General features: G+C 46.6%; 1 protein-coding gene across 4 annotated transcripts; it reads right to left on the bottom strand.

Annotated features, from left to right (window-relative positions):
* Positions 1 to 1,838: 1,838 nt before the first annotated feature.
* LOC112914960 (cytochrome P450 4A11-like) lies at positions 1,839 to 12,445 on the bottom strand. 4 transcript variants are annotated; one of them, XM_072724081.1, is made up of 12 exons: positions 12,040 to 12,445; positions 11,105 to 11,246; positions 10,251 to 10,295; positions 9,651 to 9,778; positions 8,244 to 8,368; positions 7,718 to 7,872; positions 7,169 to 7,275; positions 6,883 to 7,073; positions 6,643 to 6,776; positions 5,484 to 5,548; positions 5,267 to 5,343; positions 1,839 to 2,890 (listed from the first exon to the last, which is right to left on the bottom strand). In XM_072724081.1, the coding sequence occupies exons 1-12, from the start codon at positions 12,232 to 12,234 to the stop codon at positions 2,722 to 2,724; spliced, it is 1,533 nt and encodes a 510-aa protein (XP_072580182.1). In that variant the 5' UTR covers positions 12,235 to 12,445; the 3' UTR covers positions 1,839 to 2,721. The 4 variants fall into 4 exon arrangements, with proteins under 4 accessions (XP_072580182.1, XP_072580181.1, XP_072580183.1 ...); XM_072724080.1 differs by having other exon boundaries at positions 9,651 to 9,817; positions 12,040 to 12,381; XM_072724082.1 differs by having other exon boundaries at positions 5,267 to 5,315; positions 9,651 to 9,817; positions 12,040 to 12,381.
* Between the last annotated feature and the right edge of the window lie 6,232 nt (positions 12,446 to 18,677).

Genomic DNA, 18,677 nt, shown 5'->3' with positions numbered 1-18,677 from the left:
GACAACAGTGGAAGGGAGGACACTGGAGACTAAGGGGAAGGATCAGAGAGAGGAATTCTAGCTCTGGGACTTGGGGATATCTCTGTTGCCCTGGGGATGTACCATCTGGAGACACATCCTTCCTGCTATTCATGCTTTCCCTTTTAGGAGAAGGCCACAGTCTTGGAAGGTTGGCTATGGGCCACCTGCTCACACCTGCAAAGCCCAGTCAGGACCCAGACCTTCTTGCCCACCTGAGGCTGGGATACAGAGACCTCAGCCAGGGTGTCATCCATGCCACCAACTTCCCTCTCTGTCCTGCCCCTGGACACATCTTTCTCCATGCCAGCAGAGGGATGTGGCAGTAGTTATCACCTGCGAGCAGAACCCAGAGGTCATAACCAACTGTGGCCGATGGGTGGTACTCAAGTCTAGGACTTACCTACTTTCGTTACCTCTGGATTATCAGGAGGCTTATGAGGCAGGATTTACCCTACTTCAATGTCAGAGGAAGGAAACTGCCAAGATGCTCATCAGAAAACAGCGTGGGGAAAAAAAAAAAAGAAAACAGCTTGAACTAAAGCCTTCTGACTTTGGCCTCTTTTGACCAAGACTTCACAGGCTTATTAACTGTCTCTCTGAAAGCTCGTGTTGGTGGGAAGTGGAGCTGAGAACACCAAAACCTGACAGAAGAGGGAGGCTCCATGTGGGAGGGGAGGACCAAGGCTACAGACTAGTGGGCACCAAAGATGAATTCCACTTAATCCTTCCAGCCCTCCAAACATACCCCATTGCCTCCTAGGACCCCAGGCATTTTTGTGCACCTGTGTATGGTAGAGTGTAGAGGGTGTGAGGGGGTACACACAAGTGTGGTTATGCAAATATGTGTCTTAGGGGTTGTGCATATGAATGTGAACTCACCCCAGGATTTTTTCCTTTGTCTCGAGCTAGCATGGTCACTTCTTGGTCAGATTCTTTACATTCAACACAATCCTGTGGTTAGAGCACGTGTCCATGGCTGGCCACCCAGAATTCCAAGTTCCTATTGTCTTGAACTCTCTGAGTCTGGCTAGCCTCTGCCCTTCTATACCACCAGATGCCAGGGAATCTGTCCATCTTCATGTCTAGCACTTTCCCAGCTTACTTTTTTGCCCCAATCCCTAGTCAAACAGTAAGCATCCACCCTGCCCTTTCTTAAAGCAGGGCTGAACTAGCCCAGTGACCCAGGAAGCCATGGGACTGAAAGGGAGGTCCTGGATGCAAGCCCCAGAGAAGCCCCTTCAGGGAGGCAGAATGTGGCATTACACCACAGGCAAAAGGCTGCAGGTAGGGAGGAGGTCTGTTTATGATATCCAGGGTCTGGGCTAGGTAGGAATGGCAGCGAGTAGGACAGAAGGAAGATCTGTATTTAGAACCCACAGAATAGTGGCTGGGTTGAGAGGGGATGATGGAGGAGGGCAACAAAGACCTGGGAACAGGGCCCAGGGCCAGGAGGACTAGCACCCAGGCAGTCACATAATGGGGCAGGGTTGAAGAAGCCCCTTCCCACTCAAGGTGGCTGGCCAGAGATTCAAAGGACTGCCAAGGGGCTTTCCTGTGGGAGAGGTGCCACCAGTAGTTTGCTGATTGGAGTCTGACATCCTTTTCCACTGGCCAATCCATTTGCCTGCATGGGCTCCCCCTAGTGTGTCCTGGAAAGCCCACTCCATGGCCTGAGGCAATGGGACATATCTGGCCTTCCTGGGGTCCTGGCATCACAGAGCAGATACTACCTCCTTTCTTTGTCTCTTTTGTCTTTGCTCCCTTTCTCTCTCTTCTCTTCCATTTATCTACATCAAAGGGAAAACACACACTCCATATAACATTAAAACTTTATTTGTGGGAGGAGGAAAGAAGAGGGTATGTGAATATCAAATGGGTACACAGGTAACACACAGGAGAAAGCTAGAAGCAAGGACCAATAGGAGTCACAAAAGGACTAAGCAGGCTGAATCTTGGCTCCCCAAGGAGCCAACCTTCCAGGTCTGTGGACTTCTAATAGGGAAAGCATGAATAGCAGGAGGGATATGTCTCGAAGCTGAAGTATGTCTGTTCTCTCTGAGCGTACCTGTCTAATCACAAAACTCCTTATGGAAGACAAGGGGATCTGAAGACAGAAGCAGAAAGACATTGAAAGATGCTGTTGCATTTGAAAAGAGGATGCTCCAGGAGCTAAAGATTGGAAAGAATGCTGCTTGATGCTGGACAAGGCAGAGAGGGATTCTCCCTTAGGGCCTAGAGGTAGTGGGACCAGGCCAATATCTTGGCTGTGGTCCAACAAAGTCCATTTTAGACTTTGAGCTCCAGAATGTAAGAGAACAAGTTTGTGTTGTTCTAAGTCACTGAGGCTGGAGTAAGTTGGCATAGCAGACAGAGGAAAATAATATAGGGACAACCAAATAGGCGCAAAAGGGGAAAGACATGCAGAGGACAGGCAGGTTAGGGAACAGACAGCATCAAGTGGGCAGAGGGACAGCTGGGTAGGAGATTGTAATAAGCAAACAAGAAGGAATCTTGGAAAAGTGTGAGACAGAAGCACAGACAGTCTGATGTGCAGGAGCAGGAGAGCAGGAGAGCAGGAAGGCTGGCAGGTGGGCAGACAGGAAGCAGGAAGTGAGCAGAAGCCAGCAGACAGGAGAGACTGACAGGAAGACAGAATGGCAGGCAGGAGGCCCTCGGTGCTCATCCTTGTCCCCACAAGGGTTAGAGGAGCTTCCTGAGATGGAGGTGGATCCCATTCTTGGACATCAACACAATTTTTGGAGTAGGGACAGGGATTCTGAAGGGATCTGGTGCCAGCTCAAAGCGGAGCAGGGTCAGGGCCACCGCCACCTTCAACTCGTTCATGGCAAAGTGCTGCCCGATGCAGTTCCTGGGTCAGGGAAGGAAAAGGAAATGAGGAGTGGCCTCGAAGTCCCTGCCAGGAACAGTCCGTTCAGGGCCAGCCTGCATGGGCCCAGCCCTGATCCCCTTCCCTCAGGACAAATGCACATCTCTACCCCAAGCCTTGCTTTGTTAACACTCTCCCCTTGATCTCTGACAAAAGCCTACACTCTTCCAGGATCAGCTCCTCCTCTTACCTCTGCTCTCAGCAGGCCTGAAACCCTGTTACAGGAGGGTCAACACTTTGAGCTTCAGAGCCAAGTCAAGTGATCACTACAATGGTTAATCATTAGGTTCTTTGCTCTCTGCACCAGCCATTTCTGGTTTCACAATGTGGAGGCCAGACCAGGGCACCAGAGGGGGTGGGCTGGGCCACATTTCAGGTTCTAACCATATCCAGGAGGCACACAGGGCTCCAGATCCTCAGAAATGACAAGATGGAGTTGGGTAAGGAAGTCAGGATGTCAACAAGGAAGTTCCCTGCAGGGGCAGAGCCTTAGGGATGCTCAAGCTGCTGTGCCATCTGCCTTCCAGTTTGGGTCCAGACGCCTACCTCTTCCTCAGTCCCTCATTCAATCAGCTGCTGTTGCCTTCCAATTCTACAGCAGAAATGTCCCTGCCTATCATTCCTCAGCTGCCGCCTCACCTGGACTTTTCTGTCTCCTACCTCTGGTCCCTCTCCTGATGCCCCACCCTCCTATACTCAGAGCCTCCCATGTCCTCCATCACAGGTAAACATCTCCATATGGCTCAGCTGGCATCAAAGCCCTCTCTGGGTTGTTGGCACACTCACCTGTCACCTATCTACCTCTGTCTCCCAGCTCAGCTCCTGCTGAGGAGATCCCAGAGAATGCCCTCCCTCCACCTCCGCCTGCCAAATGCCCAAGGCTAAGGGCAATGCCAATCTGCCCTCAGCCTCACACCTACCCCCCATTGGCTGTGCCTCTTCATTCCTGTATCCTGAATCACAAAGTATTTTACTCAAGGACACGTCACTTTCCAGTATAGGACAGTGCCAGAAACATGGAATTTCCTACTGTGGGGTCAATTAGTAAATGAGTGAGGGCAAGAAAGAATGAATGGATGATGTCTCTTTTGAGTAGAGGCATTTATTTCTTGGCTGAGAACTCCTGGAGGCCAGGGCAGTTTCCCATCTCATAGCATAGGCTTGGCACAGAGTCGGGCTTAATAAGCAATCTTATAATGATGTTTATTGAACAACAACAAGTCCAGAAAGGAATAAACAAAAGCCGCCACTAGTTCTGAGCTAGGAATTGAGCTGTCTACCTTTCTCCTGTCTCTACTGGCAGCCACATGACTTGCACCAATGTCTAGCAGGAAGGAGTCAATCCCAGGGAGAATCCAAATCCTGGAGCCAGTATCTGGAAGAAGAGTTTGTCTAAAGCCTATTCTGTAAGAGTGGATTCACTATTTGAAGAACTCACAGATTGATGTATTCAGAAAAAAAGTTGTTTCTAGTAACTACTTACAAGGTTCACTGCAGTTACCATTTATAGGACACTCAGCAGCACGGGAGGATTTCACAGTAACTGCTCTGGTGAATAGTCATTCAGTTGAAACACATCAAGTGTGCTTTATATTTTATACATCAGGAGACTTCTCAAGTTTTTCATATATAAAATAGTGGGTTTTTCTCTCAAAAGCAGTTGATTGTCCTCAATTTTATGCTTCTTGCCAATGTACAGTATGTAGACTCTGGGACTATGATAGGTAAATCCCATTCATGTAAAGAATTTTGCCAACTGGAAAATTTGTCATGGTTATGAGAATACTAATGAGCAGTAAACATTTTGTTGTATCAGATTGCAAAAATAGAGAAGAAAGGCATTGGGGTGGGACTTTGCTCAAACCATTCTTATACACGACTAGAATGCTTACAAGAATCCATAGGAAATCCAAACACAAGCAAACATCACTGATATCATGAATGACAGATCAGTGAATAAGGTACAAAAGGCAGTGAACTGGATTGACAATATGGGAAAAGAGAAAACATCTTTTGGCATTACTGGTATTAAGAAGAGCAAACATCTAAAATACTGAAATTCTGAGAAGTCATCCTCCTAAATTGAGGAAAATACTAGAATACACTGAACTTTGGAGCACCATGACACTGACTTATGGTTGACCATTGTCAACCATAGGGGAGAGCAATGGGTCAAAGTTTCCATGGCAGGTTGTGATTGCCACCTTCCTTTTGAACACAGAGACACACACTTCTTTCTCAGCACATAATCACACAAGGCTAATAACTGCAGACACCACAGATGAACACAGGACATTGCAAACATCAGATATGCATCCAGTGACACCCCACCCACCCACCCAAGGAAAATTGCCTCACCTTGATCCTCCTGAGAAGGGCAGGAAAGCATGGCTCTGTGGAGAGACACCTGGTGCAAACCGGGAAGGGTCAAACACCTGCAGAAAAGCCCCGGGGCCAGGATAGGTGTGGTCTAGCTCCTCCTTCCTCCCAACCTCAGGACACACCCAGAAATGAAACAGGAGGAGGGATTGGTTTGCAGAGATTCCCCCATCCCATCCTCCCAAGGCCATCGTACCTCTGGGTTTGGCCACACATTCGGATTGTGGTGAAGGGCATAAAAGGAGAGCAAGACTAAGAATCCTGTGGGGCAGAAGAGAGAAGAATGGTCATACCTGCCTGAGGGGCCAGGTGTTTGCCCACACAGCTTGGCACCTGCTAAGAGAGTCGCTTCTCATCACTCTGAGGGGAATGATAGTGTAGCAGGAGAGGTGAGGCAGACATGGCACAGCACATGTGCCCAGATTAGTAGATATCCAGACCAGGGTGAGAAGCAGAAAGAACTGGAGGCATATATTAGAGAGCAGCTCAAGGGACAACTCACATTTACCAAGTACCATCCATGAGCCCTAGGGGAATATGCATTGACTAATCCATCTCACAACAACCCTCCAAGGAAGGCCCAATGCCCATTGTTCACCTGAGCACCTAAGCCTCAGAGAGGCTGAGCAACTTGCCTATGACCACCCAGCTGGGATGTGGCAGGGCTGGGATTCAGAGCAGAGGTGAGCTAAAAGGTAGACTAGACCATGGCAGGGACCTCAGATGTGGTCACCAGCTGCTCTCTCCATCAACCTGAGGGATCTCCAGAGACTGCACCATCTGAGCCATGACAGAAAATTCTCTAATCTCTCTCATTAGCCTAGACACTATAAGGAAAGACCACATCTCCCCTTGCCCATTCTGATTGTCTCTAAGCACTCATATCTCAGGGAATTAGAATATTAGAGCAAACTGAAAGCTACATTGAGAGGCCCTCATGTCTTTATTTATTGAGCTTTAGCTGGATTTAAGCTCTGTGCAAAGCGTATTATATACCTCACCCAAACAACAAAGTAAATATTGATTTACTTGAGGGGGAAAAGAGTCTTATTTTTAAAAAAGATTTTATTTATTTATTCATGAGAGACATGAGAGAGAGAGAGAGAGAGAGAGAGAGAGAGAGAGAGATAGGCAGAGAGAGAAGCAAGTTCCATGCAGGTAGCCTAACATGGGACTCGATCCCTGGATTCCAGGATCATGCCCTGGGCTGAAGGCGGCGCTAAACTGCTGAGCCACCCGGGTTGCCCAGAAATGAGTCTTAAAGACATTCAAAAACCGCCCCAGGACATGTGGATTTCAGATCTCCCACGCGTCCCCCAGGAGTGCTTGTGGAGTGAGAGTGGTGAAGGCCATACCTTTGGGCAAAGAGCGTCCATCAGGGAAGGTGATGGGCTTGCTGAGCTCTCTGCCAACACCTGGAACTGGTGGATACAGTCGCAGTGCCTCCTTGATGCACATGGTGGTGTAGGGCATCTGGTCCAGGTGCTCCCTAAAACAAAGCTATCTTGAAAGGCGGGCAAGGCCCTGCCAACCAGGTTATTCTCTAGCTGAGGGGGCAGGACCCTCCCAAAGCCCTCCCATCTCATGAGACTCACCAGGTGATGGAGGCACCATCCCCCAGAAGGCTCTGGATCTCCTCCCGGCACCTCTGCTGATGCTCGCGGTGTGTGGCCAGAGCATAGAGGATCCAGGAGATGCCACTGGCTGTGGTGTCATGCCCCTCAAACATGAATGTGTCCACTTCTGCACGGAGGTCCTTGTCAGACAAGCCCCTCCCATTCTCCACCTAGGAAGGAAGACCCAGAGAGAGGGCAGACTTTGAGTTTGCACCCTTGTTCCCCACCTGTGGGCAAATGCTCAGGCCTCCCCTGCCACACTCACTTTGGCTAAGAGGAGGATGTCCAGGAAGTCCAAGTGCCTCTTGTTCCTGATCTTCTCCAGCTCTCCCTCCTCCTGTAGCTGAGCCTTCCTCCGCTTGATCACTCGGTCTGCCCAAACAGTGTTCCAGGCGGAGTTGAGAGTTCTGGGTGCCCAGACATAGCCAGCCACATATCCCACCTGCCCCCTGTGCCACAGTCAGGGTGCCAAGGGGGTCAAAAGGAGTGTAGCAATGGGTGTGCATGCCAGGGTGAGAGCCCTAGCACCAGGTATTTGCATGTCAGTGCTCCCCTCAACAGCATAGCCCAAGGAGGCTCTGCTTGTATGTGGCTGTCAGGGGAGCTCATTCAACCTTCACCCATGTTGTGGTGCATGTAGCTTCCTGCATTTTACCTGGCACCCTAACAGGTGCACTAGGTGGGGATCCAGAGTGGGTTTGTCCCAGGTTCTGGAGGGGCACTGAGGGGAAAGCCTCTGCCTGAGGCATCAGGGCCCATCCCTTTGGGATGTGCCTGATGAAGGAGGGGAGGAGCCCAGAGGGCAGTGTCCAACCTGTGTGTTGATGGGCAAGCTGGCAGGCCTTGTGGTTCCTGCGGCCTTCAGAGGTCAGCCAGTAGAAAAAGTCTTTCTGGTAGAAAACATTCCTCATCCGGGCAAACACCAGGTTGTTCAGATCTCGAATGGCCTGAATGTAGGACTGGGAGTTCCTGAAAGAGAATGGTGCAGAAGGGACTAGGTGGAGGGAGGCATCTGAACTGGAGTGGAGTGGGGCTGTGGGTGGAGGTTTCCTCAGTCATTGGTGCAGGTGACCCTAGGCATCTGACATTTCTGTCTTATGCCCCAGAGACCCTCAGCCATTTATGAGGGACTTGTGCAGCCAGGCTTCTCCCTGAGGCAAGGATCAGAGTCTGTGCCTAATGCAGGTTTGGCGTGGGCTGAATTTGACTGTGTCAGACTGGGGCTCTCTGCAGAATGTGGCTCTTTGAGTTGGTAAACATCCCAACTACTGGAACTGCCTCCAGATGAGTCCACACCAGTTGGTAGGAAATAGGACGCTGCCACTGTGCATTTCACTAACCTGTCTGCCTGGTGGTTGCCCTGGTAGCTGAAGGCACACTTCATAATGGTGTCCAAGGTCATCAAGGAGACGTGTTCAAAGATCTCTAAATGTGAGTTCTGGGTGAGGAGTTCCTCCCACTTGTCCTGTGTAGAGGGGACACATTAATCCTTCTCTACTCCTCTGGAAGGCCCATGCTGACAAGGTTAGGCTTTCTCTCTGCTGCTCCACATATTCTGATGACATGTCCTCACTTTCTAAAGGAGTTGTGTTTCATCGATTTAGGACCATAGAGCTAAATATTTGTTTTTTTTTAATAATAAATTTATTTTTTATTGGTGTTCAATTTACCAACATATAGAATAACACCCAGTGTTCATCCCATCAAGTACCCCCCTCAGTGCCCATCACCCATTCACCCCCACCCCCAGCCCTCCTCCCCTTCCACCACCCCTAGTTTGTTTTCCAGAGTTAGGAGTCTTTATGTTCTGTCTCCCTCTCTGATATTTCCCACCCATTTCCTTTCCCTTCCCTTCTATTCCCTTTCACTATTATTTACATTCCCCCAATGAATGAGAACATATAATGTTTGTTCATAGAACTGAATATTTGTGATATGTCGAGTATTTTCTCAAACTGTTGTTATTTTATTAAGAATGATCTCTTGAGGCTCACTTAGGGATACGTTATGGCGATAACCACCTTTTAGTAGACTGGAAACATCATTACTCAGGAGATAAAGGGGGAATCTTTTCTGCCCTGGGACTGAGCTACACAGAGCATTAGATGAAGTCCCAATTTAGGGAACAAGTGTCAAGGTAAGAGAAAGGTCAAGGGGCCAGTATAGGGGTCCCTAAGAAAGGAGTATTTGGGATGTCAATTCCTCTTGTTCAGCAAAGGTCAGCTGAGTACAGTGAGTGAGCAATAGGGTCGTGCTCAGAGATGATGTACTGGCAGGACCCAGCCCTGGGGGTTGAGACCTGGTTTATATTTCCCTCCACGGAGTGGCTAAGATCCATGCAGACGCCGTCAATCCCACCCCAGAGCCCACCTGAGTGACATCTGAGATGTCCCTGCTGCCACTGTAGCTGCTATTTCCCAGGCCAGCCAGAGGCAGCTTGTCCTATTTTCCAGGGGTATTGACTTCTCTTCCTATCCAAGCCAAAGACATGCAAGTGGGAGGAGAAGGGACCCTATCTCCACCATGTTTCTCTCTCCTGTGGGTAGAGAGCAAGTAGTGGATGAAAGTGGGTGCCAGGTGCTTTCCCGTCCCATCCACCTTCCAGGGGCTGTGTCTCATTGAAGGGTGTACGTGTGTGATTCCAGGGGCCATGCTAATGGATTTCTGAAGGACACAGCTTTCTGAGAATGGACTTTGTGAACTGTGCTGTGGGTGTGAGTGTGCAGGTGAGGTAGTGTTAGACTTACCAGCATCACTTGGACAGAGTCAGCCATGAGTCTCACGTAGGGCTTCAGGATGTCATAGTGGAAGGCTGGGGTCAGCATCTGCCGGTGCTGGAACCATGTCTCTCCATTCAGCAGGAGCAAACCATACCCTGGACCACAGTGTGTTAGGGGGGTGGGTGGGAAGGGACCTGCCCGAGTTATCCAGGGACGATATGGGAGGAACCCAGGGTGTCAGAAGAAGGGCATCCTTGGCAAAGCAGGAAAGGCCAGTGCATGTCAAGAAGGGGACTTCCTAAAGCCTGAGGCCAGGAAGTGGTTATGACAGCTGTGACATGGAGGTTGAAACAGAGCAGGGGATGGGTTGTACAAGGACTTCTGTCAGAAGTTGGCTGAGTTCGTTGGTGAGGGCTGAGAAGCAATGTGGGAGAAGCTGAGCTACAGGAGGGCTCCACCACCATTCGGAGGGGGTGAGGGTTTTATCAGAAGGAGAGAAGGGGGCTCAATTCAGAGTTGAGTGGAGTCACTGTGGTGCTGGTCTCATCTTGTTATTCTGGGCCAAATGGACTGTTGCTGGCAAACCTAAGCAGATGGTGGACCATAGTCCTAGTTAAACATACTTACCTATCCAGGGAGCCATGAGTCTGTAGGAGCCATCAGATTTTGGGTCTGAAAAGTAAGAAGGACATGACAGCAAACTGGTGGTGACCAAGGAATTCAGCTGGTCCCAAAGGCAGCTGCGGTCTAGATCTTTGGCCCCCATCCCTTGCTGATGCTTGTCAGCCGGCATTTTGTGTCAAGCCACTTCCTACTTGCCTCTGAACCTGTACTCTTTTTCTTTCCTGATAGTGAATGTTGGTTCAAGAAGGCAGACTCAGTGTCCCACAGCAGAGCCCCACTAGACCAGGTAGGTGGATTGGACAGAGACAAAGGCTTTCTTTTAGTGTCAAAGAAAAGACAGAATTTCTGAGTTCTTTTCTGTGAGTTGTTGAGTCTCAGGCATCCCATTACCCAGCACAGGCAATAGTTAGAAGTGCCAAATCCAAGCTCTCTTGTATGAGAAACTGTCTTTCAGTTCTGCAATCATCTCAGTTTGGTTAAGAAAGGAAGGAAAGAAGGCTGGCAGGCAGGAAGGAAGGAAGAAGAAAATTACAGAAAAGAAAGGAGCAAAAAAAAAAAAGAAAGAAAAGAAAAGAAAGGAGCAGAATACAACAGGAAAGATTAGAAAAGAGAAAAGCCAGGGAAAAAAGAAAGGAAAGGAAAGGAAAAGAAAAAAGTAGCCCAACACAGCTCTTTCAGCATTCAGTTAAAGAATTATCTGGCCTTCATCTGGCTTCTGGGACAGGGTGGGGGGGATGGTTAATAGAGGGTCAGGTATTGAGGGCTGAGCCTCTCATGGTTTCTGCAATTTCACAGACCCCTGGGCATGTGTCCAAGAGGGAAGAGCTGCTTCAACAGGTATGAGGGTGTCCTCTCACCAGATCGCCCCAGGATCAGTTTCATGTAGTCAGGATCATAGATCATGATCTCTGCCTCTGTGCCCCATATCCAGCGAGAAAATGCACATGGGAAGTCCTCTATCCATTTCAGTAGCAGCTGCAGCTCGTCTTCTTTTTGCAACTGTCACCAAAAGAAAGATAAATCAATAGAACCTTCCGGTTCCAGGACTAGTGCCAGGGGAAAGGGCAGGTTGGGCATAGGGGGAGAGTTCTTGATCTACCAGAAGAACTAAGTATTCAGATCTGTTTCTTATGACATTGCCTCTGATACAGACTTTCTGGGCTGTCCAAGGTTTGTCCACAGGTCAGATTCTGTCCCATTGTTGAGTAGAATTAGCAGCCTTCACAATCAACTGCCTACAGAAACTTATCAGGGATTGACTCCATGGTGTACAAAACTTCAGGAAGTCATTAGTGCAACATTTGCATAAAAAATTTATGACAACTTTCATCACTTGGTAAGAAGTTTTGCCATATAATTTTACTTATTTGGAGCATAAAATGGATTACATTTTAAAATTTAAATTTATATATTTTATTTTGCTAACTGACAGATTTAAGAGGCCCTGACAGTAGAGGATACTAATGCTCTGATGGAGGGAAGCCCAAGTCTCTGCGGAAGATTTGGGAACCCCAAACTGTACATTAGAAGCCCTTTCTCGTGCTTTGTTCATCCATCAAATCATCATTTACCAAGATGTCCTTGGGTTCCTTGAGTCAGTTGACTACAACTCCCCAGTTGACTCCTACTACTTGTTGAATCCATAAACCACTGGTGAGCCGCTCTATAGGTGGGCTTCTCCTCGGCACTCCTCCCACACAGCTAGCGCGGCACCAAACAGATGTTGGGTAGGTAGTTGCTGCCTTCCCCAGCCCGCCCAGCCCTCCCTCTCCCCAGTCCAGCCGCTTCCTACCTCCCGCTTGTGACCGAAGAGCCAGTGGGAAGGAGGGGACGGGAACTGCTGGACAGCTTTGAGCAGCCACTGCCTGCACTGGTAGAGCTGTGCTGCCTTGAGCAGCAGCAGAGCCAGGCCTAGCAGGAAGGCCAGCTGCAGGAGCCCAGACACAGTGTCCAGGGGTCTGGTGAGGCTCAGTAGAGAGACACTCATGGTTCAGGGGCTGCTGGGTCACTGACTCTCCCTGAGTGTTGCTGAAATCCCCTGAGCACCCGGCCTAGCCAATCAGGGGAGGATGGCCCTGCCCAACTGGAGGGGGATCGAAGCACCAGGGCAGAGCTTAGACTGGGATTCCAGAGTTCATTAACTGAGAGGATCCACCTTAGGAATCGGTAGGAAGGAAACCTTCTGAACAGACAGTGATAATTTAAAACCATGGCACATTCCCCTTTGCCCTTCTCCCTGTTATTCATCAATTATTTCAGGAGCACCTACTTTGTGCCTGTGGGTGAGCTACGCGCCAGGCCACAGTGGCCAGCAAAACAGACATGAACCGTGACTGCAAAAAATGTACAGCCTAGTGTACCAAATGTCCAGGAGGTGTGCTTGGGTTAATGGTTATCCCATTTCTGAGAAAAGAACACTTATGGGGAGCTAACGTGATGTGGCCAGAGGAAAGTCGCCTTTGAGAGGGTCAAATGAGATTAGAATCAGGGGCCCTACTCTGCACTGAGCAAAATGACTAGAAGAAAAACCTCACCTCAAAAAAAAAGAATCAGAAACAGTCCTCTCTCCCACAGAATTACAAAATCTGGATTACAATTCAATGTCAGAAAGCCAATTCAGAAGCACTATTATACAGCTACTGGTGGCTCTAGAAAGAACCATAAAGGACTCAAGAGACTTCATGACTGCAGAATTTAGATCCAATCAGGCAGAAATTAAAAATCAATTAAATGAGATGCAATCGAGGCTAGAAGTCCTAACGACGAGGCTTAACGAGGGGGAAGAACGAGTGAGTGACTTAGAAGACAAGTTGATGGCAAAGAGGGAAACTGAGGAAAAAAGAGACAAACAATTAAAAGACCATGAGGATAGATTAAGGGAGATAAATGACAGCCTGAGGAAGAAAAACCTACGTTTAATTGGGGTTGCCGAGGGCGCCAAAAGGGACAGAGGGCCAGAATATGTATTTGAACAAATCCTAGCTGAAAACTTTCCGAATCTGGGAAGGGAAACAGGCATTCAGATCCAGGAAATAGAGAGATCCCCCCCTAAAATCAACAAAAACCATTCAACACCTCGAAGTTTAATAGTGAAGCTTGCAAATTCCAAAGATAAGGAGAAGATCCTTAAAGCAGCAAGAGAAAAAAAGTCCCTGACTTTTATGGGAAGGAATATTAGGGTAACAGCAGACCTCTCCACAGAGACCTGGCAGGCCAAAAAGGGCTGGCAGGATATATTCAGGGTCCTAAATGAGAAGAACATGCAACCAAGAATACTTAATCAAGCAAGGCTCTCATTCAAAATGGAAGGAGAGATAAAGAGCTCCCAAGACAGGCAGGAACTGAAAGAATATGTGACCTCCAAACCAGCTCTGCAAGAAATTTTAAGGGGGACTCTTAAAATTCCCCTTTAAGAAGAAGTTCAGTGGAACAATCCACAAAAACAAGGAATGAATAGATATGATGACACTAAACTCATATCTGTCAATAGTAACTCTGAACGTGAACGGGCTTAATGACCCCATCAAAAGGCGCAGGGTTTCAGACTGGATAAAAAAGCAGGACCCATCTATTTGCTGTCTACAAGAGACTCATTTTAGACAGAAGGACACCTACAACTTCAAAATAAAAGGTTGGAGAACGATTTACCATTCAAATGGTCCTCAAAAGAAAGCAGGGGTAGCCATCCTTATATCAGATAAATTAAAATTTACCCCGAAGACTATAGTGAGAGATGAAGAGGGACACTATCTCATACTCAAAGGATCTATCCAACAAGAGGACTTAACAATCCTCAATATATATGCCCCGAATGTGGGAGCTGCCAAATACTTAAACCAATTAATAACCAAACTCAAGAAATACTTTGATAATAATACACTTATACTTGGTGACTTCAATCTAGCTCTTTCTACCCTCAATAGGTCTTCTAAGCACAACATCTCCAAAGAAACGAGAGCTTTAAATGATACACTGGACCAGATGGATTTCACAGATCTACAGAACTTTACATCCAAACTCAACTGAATACACATTCTTCTCAAGTGCACATGAAACTTTCTCCAGAATAGACCACATACTGGGTCACAAATCGGGTCTGAACCGATACCAAAAGATCGGGATAGTCCCCTGTATATTCTCAGACCATAATGCCTTGAAATTAGAACTTAATCACAACAAGAAGTTTGGAAGGACCACAAACACGTGGAGGTTAAGGACCATGCTGCTAAAGGATGAAAAGGTCAACCAGGAAATTAAGGAAGAATTAAAAAGATTCATGGAAACTAATGAGAATGAAGATGCAACCGTTCAAAATCTTTGGGATGCAGCAAAAGCAGTCCTGAGGGGGAAATACATCGCAATACAGCATACATTCAAAAACTGGAAAGAACTCAAATTCAAAAGCTCACATTACACATAAAGGAACTAGAGAAAAAGCAACAAATAGACCCCACCCCCAGCAGAAAAAGACAGTTAATTAAAATTCGAGCAGAACTAAATGAAATCGAGACCACAAGAACTGTGGAACAGATCAACAGAACCAGGAGTTGGTTCTTTGAAAGAATTAATAAGATAGATAAACCATTAGCCAACCTTATTAAAAAGAAGAGAGAGAAGACTCAAATTAATAAAATCATGAATGAGAAAGGAGAGATCACTACCAACACCAAGGAAATACAAACGATTTTAAAAACATATTATGAACAGCTGTACGCCAATAAATTAGGCAATCTAGAAGAAATGGACGCATTCCTGGAAAGCCACAAACTACCAAAACTGGAGCAGGAAGAAATAGAAAACCTGAACAGGCCAATAACCAGGGAGGAAATTGAATCAGTCATCAAAAACCTCCCAAGACACAAGAGTCCAGGGCCAGATGGCTTCCCTGGGGAATTCTATCAAACGTTTAAAGAAGAAATCATACTTATTCTACTAAAGCTGTTTGGAAAGATAGAAAGAGATGGAGTACTTCCAAATTCGTTCTATGAGGCCAGCATCACCTTAATTCTGAAACCAGACAAAGACCCCACCAAAAAGGAGAATTACAGACCAATATCCCTGATGAACATGGATGCAAAAATTCTCAACAAGATACTAGCCAATAGGATCCAACAACACATTAAGAAAATTTTTCACCATGACCAAGTAGGATTTATCCCTGGTACACAAGGCTGGTTCAACACTCGTAAAACAATCAATGTGATTCATCATATCAGCAAGAGAAAAACCAAGAACCATATGATCCTCTCATTCGATGCAGAGAAAGCATTTGACAAAATACAGCATCCATTCCTGATCAAAACCCTTCAGAGTGTTGGGATAGAGGGAACATTCCTCGACATCTTAAAAGCCATCTACGAAAAGCCCACAGCAAATATAATTCTCAATGGGGAAGCACTGGGAGCCTTTCCCCTAAGATCAGGAACAAGACAGGGATGTCCACTCTCACCACTGCTATTCAACATAGTACTGGAAGTCCTCGCCTCAGCAATCAGACAACAAAAAGACATTAAAGGCATTCAAATTGGCAAAGAAGAAGTCAAACTCTCCCTCTTCGCTGATGACATGATACTCTACATAGAAAACCCAAAAGCCTCCACCCCAAGATTGCTAGAACTCATACAGCAATTTGGTAGCATTGCAGGATACAAAATCAATGCCCAGAAATCAATGGCATTTCTATACACTAACAATGAGACTGAAGAAAGAGAAATTAAGGAGTCAATCCCATTTACAATTGCACCCAAAAGCATAAGATACCTAGGAATAAACCTAACCAAAGAGGTAAAGGACCTATACCCTAAAAACTATAGAACACTTCTGAAAGAAATTGAAGACACAAAGAGATGGAAAAATATTCCATGCTCATGGATTGGCAAAATGAATATTTTAAAAATGTCAATGTTACCCAGGGCAATTTACACATTTAATGCAATCCCTATCAAAATACCATGGACTTTCTTCAGAGAGTTGGAACAAATTATTTTAAGATTTGTGTGGAATCAGAAAAGACCCCGAATAGCCAGGGGAATTTTAAAAAAGAAAACCATAGCTGGGGGCATCACAATGCCAGATTTCAGGTTGTACTACAAAGCTGTGGTCATCAAGACAGTGTGGTACTGGCACAAAAACAGACACATAGATCAATGGAACAGAATAGAGAACCCAGAAGTGGACCCTGAAATGTATGGTCAACTAATATTCGATAAAGGGAAAGACTATCCATTGGAAGAAAGACAGTCTCTTCAATAAATGGTGCTGGGAACATTGGACATCCACATGCAGAAGAATGAAACTGGACCACTCTCTTTCACCATACACAAAGATAAACTCAAAATGGATGAGAGATCTAAATGTGAGACAAGAGTCCATCAAAATCCTAGAGGAGAACACAGGCAACACACTTTTTGAACTTGGCCACAGTAACTTCTTGCAAGATACATCCACAAAGGCAAAAGAAACAAAAGCAAAAATGAACTATTGGGACTTCATCAAGATAAGAAGCTTTTGCACAGCAAAAGATACAGTCAACAAAACTAAAAGACAACCTACAGAATGGGAGAAGATATTTGCAAATGACGTATCAGATAAAGGGCTAGTTTCCAAAATCTATAAAGAACTTATTAAACTCAAAACCAAGGAAACAAACAATCCAATCATGAAATGGGCAAAAGACATGAAGAGAAATCTCACAGAGGAAGACATGGACATGGCCAACATGCACATGAGAAAATGCTCTGCGTCACTTGCCATCAGGGAAATACAAATCAAAACCACAATGAGATCCCACCTCACACCAGTGAGAAGGTGGGAAAATTAACAAGGCAGGAAACAACAAATGTTGCAGAGGATGCGGAGAAAAGGGAACCCTCTTACACTGTTGGTGGGAATGTGAACTGGTGCAGCCACTCTGGAAAACTGTGTGGAGGTTCCTCAAAAAGTTAAAAATAGACCTGCCCTACGACCCAGCAATTGCACTGTTGGGGATTTACCCCAAAGATACAGATGCAATGAAACGCCGGGACACCTGCACCCTGATGTTTCTAGCAGCAATGTCCACAATAGCCAAACTGTGGAAGGAGCCTCGGTGTCCATCGAAAGATGAATGAATAAAGAAGATGTGGTTTATGTATACAATGGAATATTACTCAGCAATTAGAAATGACAAATACGCACCATTTGCTTCAACGTGGATGGAACTGGAGGGTATTATGCTGAGTGAAGTAAGTCAATCGGAGAAGGACAAACAGTATATGTTCTCATTCATTTGGGGAATATAAAAAATAGTGAAAGGGAATATAAAGGAAGGGAAAAGAAATGTTGGGAAATATCAGGAAGGGAGACAGAACATGAAGACTCCTAACTCTGGGAAAAGAAATAGGGGTGGTGGAAGGGGAGGAGGGCGGGGGGTGGAGGGGAATGGGTGACGGGCACTGAGGCGGACACTTGAAGGGATGAGCACTGGGTGTTTCTCTGTATGTTGGTAAATTGAACACCAATAAAAATTAATTTAAAAAAAATGAAAAAAAAAAGAATCAGGGGGCCTCCATACTGTCTGCCCCAGCTGCTTCTGCACTGTTCCCCACACTTATCCCAGTCCACCATTCACTTGTGTTCTGGGCTGACTGTGCCAGCAGGCAGAGCACTGGCCTCACACTCAGGAGGCCCAGCCTCAGGGCTCGCTCAGGACATACGAAGCCAGGCAATCACACTCTCTGTGCCTCAGATTCTCCTTCTGTAACGGGGTAAACATTCCTTTGCCAAGTTCCTCCCAGGAATGCTCATTCATTCAGTCACTGATGCACTCAGCAAATGCTTCCTGAGCTCACGCTCTGGGAGGTCAAGGCAGAAAACTAAGGCAGTACAGGGAAACTTGCTAAGGCCTGTACTGAAAGAGTGAATAGTGGGCTGGGCCCATCCAGGGAAGGAGAAAACTACAAACAAAAATGGGACCCTGAAGGGTGAGTAAGAGTTCACCAGATAGAGAGTGCCCAGGAGATGGGTGGGGGCTACAGCTCATGGAGATCCTGTGAATATGCATCTGAGGAGGACAATTTTAGAGTCTGAGCTTCAGTGTTAGTAAGTTGTGCTGGCATGGTCAACATTGATTCACCAGTCAATATCTTTCCCATTTATCTGGTAGCCAGACAGACCAACCAAGGAGCCTTTGAAGGTTGTAACAGAGCGATCTGTGTCCTTATGCTTCTAAAGAATGGGTCACAGGGCTGTGCCTGGTGGTGATGCCCAGTGAAGTCTTACTGATTGACGAATAAACAGAGGAAAATAGGATCACATTGGACCCATTGGTCACAGTCTCAAAGAGACTAGATTCAGTTTGAGTTGCCACATTTTATTTTTTTCACACTACAATAGTTAATTTGTTCAAGGCTCATATTGCAAGCATTAAACCAAGCATGGGCTTTGGTTCTG

Source organism: Vulpes vulpes, chromosome 10, assembly GCF_048418805.1.
Source record: "Vulpes vulpes isolate BD-2025 chromosome 10, VulVul3, whole genome shotgun sequence".
NCBI classification, from domain to species: Eukaryota; Metazoa; Chordata; class Mammalia; order Carnivora; family Canidae; genus Vulpes; species Vulpes vulpes.
This window is presented reverse-complemented; position numbering and strand designations above follow the sequence as displayed.

Excerpts from the sequence above, each read along its gene's own strand:
- LOC112914960 (XM_072724080.1), bottom strand. The coding sequence starts at position 12,234 with ATGAGTGTCTCTCTACTGAGCCTCACCAGACCCCTGGACACTGTGTCT. Across the intron at positions 11,247-12,039 it reads TCTTCGGTCACAAGCGGGAG|TTGCAAAAAGAAGACGAGCT; the intron begins GTAGGAAGCGGC and ends TTTTGGTGACAG. Across the intron at positions 2,891-5,266 it reads CCCTTCTCAGGAGGATCAAG|GAACTGCATCGGGCAGCACT; the intron begins GTGAGGCAATTT and ends TCCCTGACCCAG.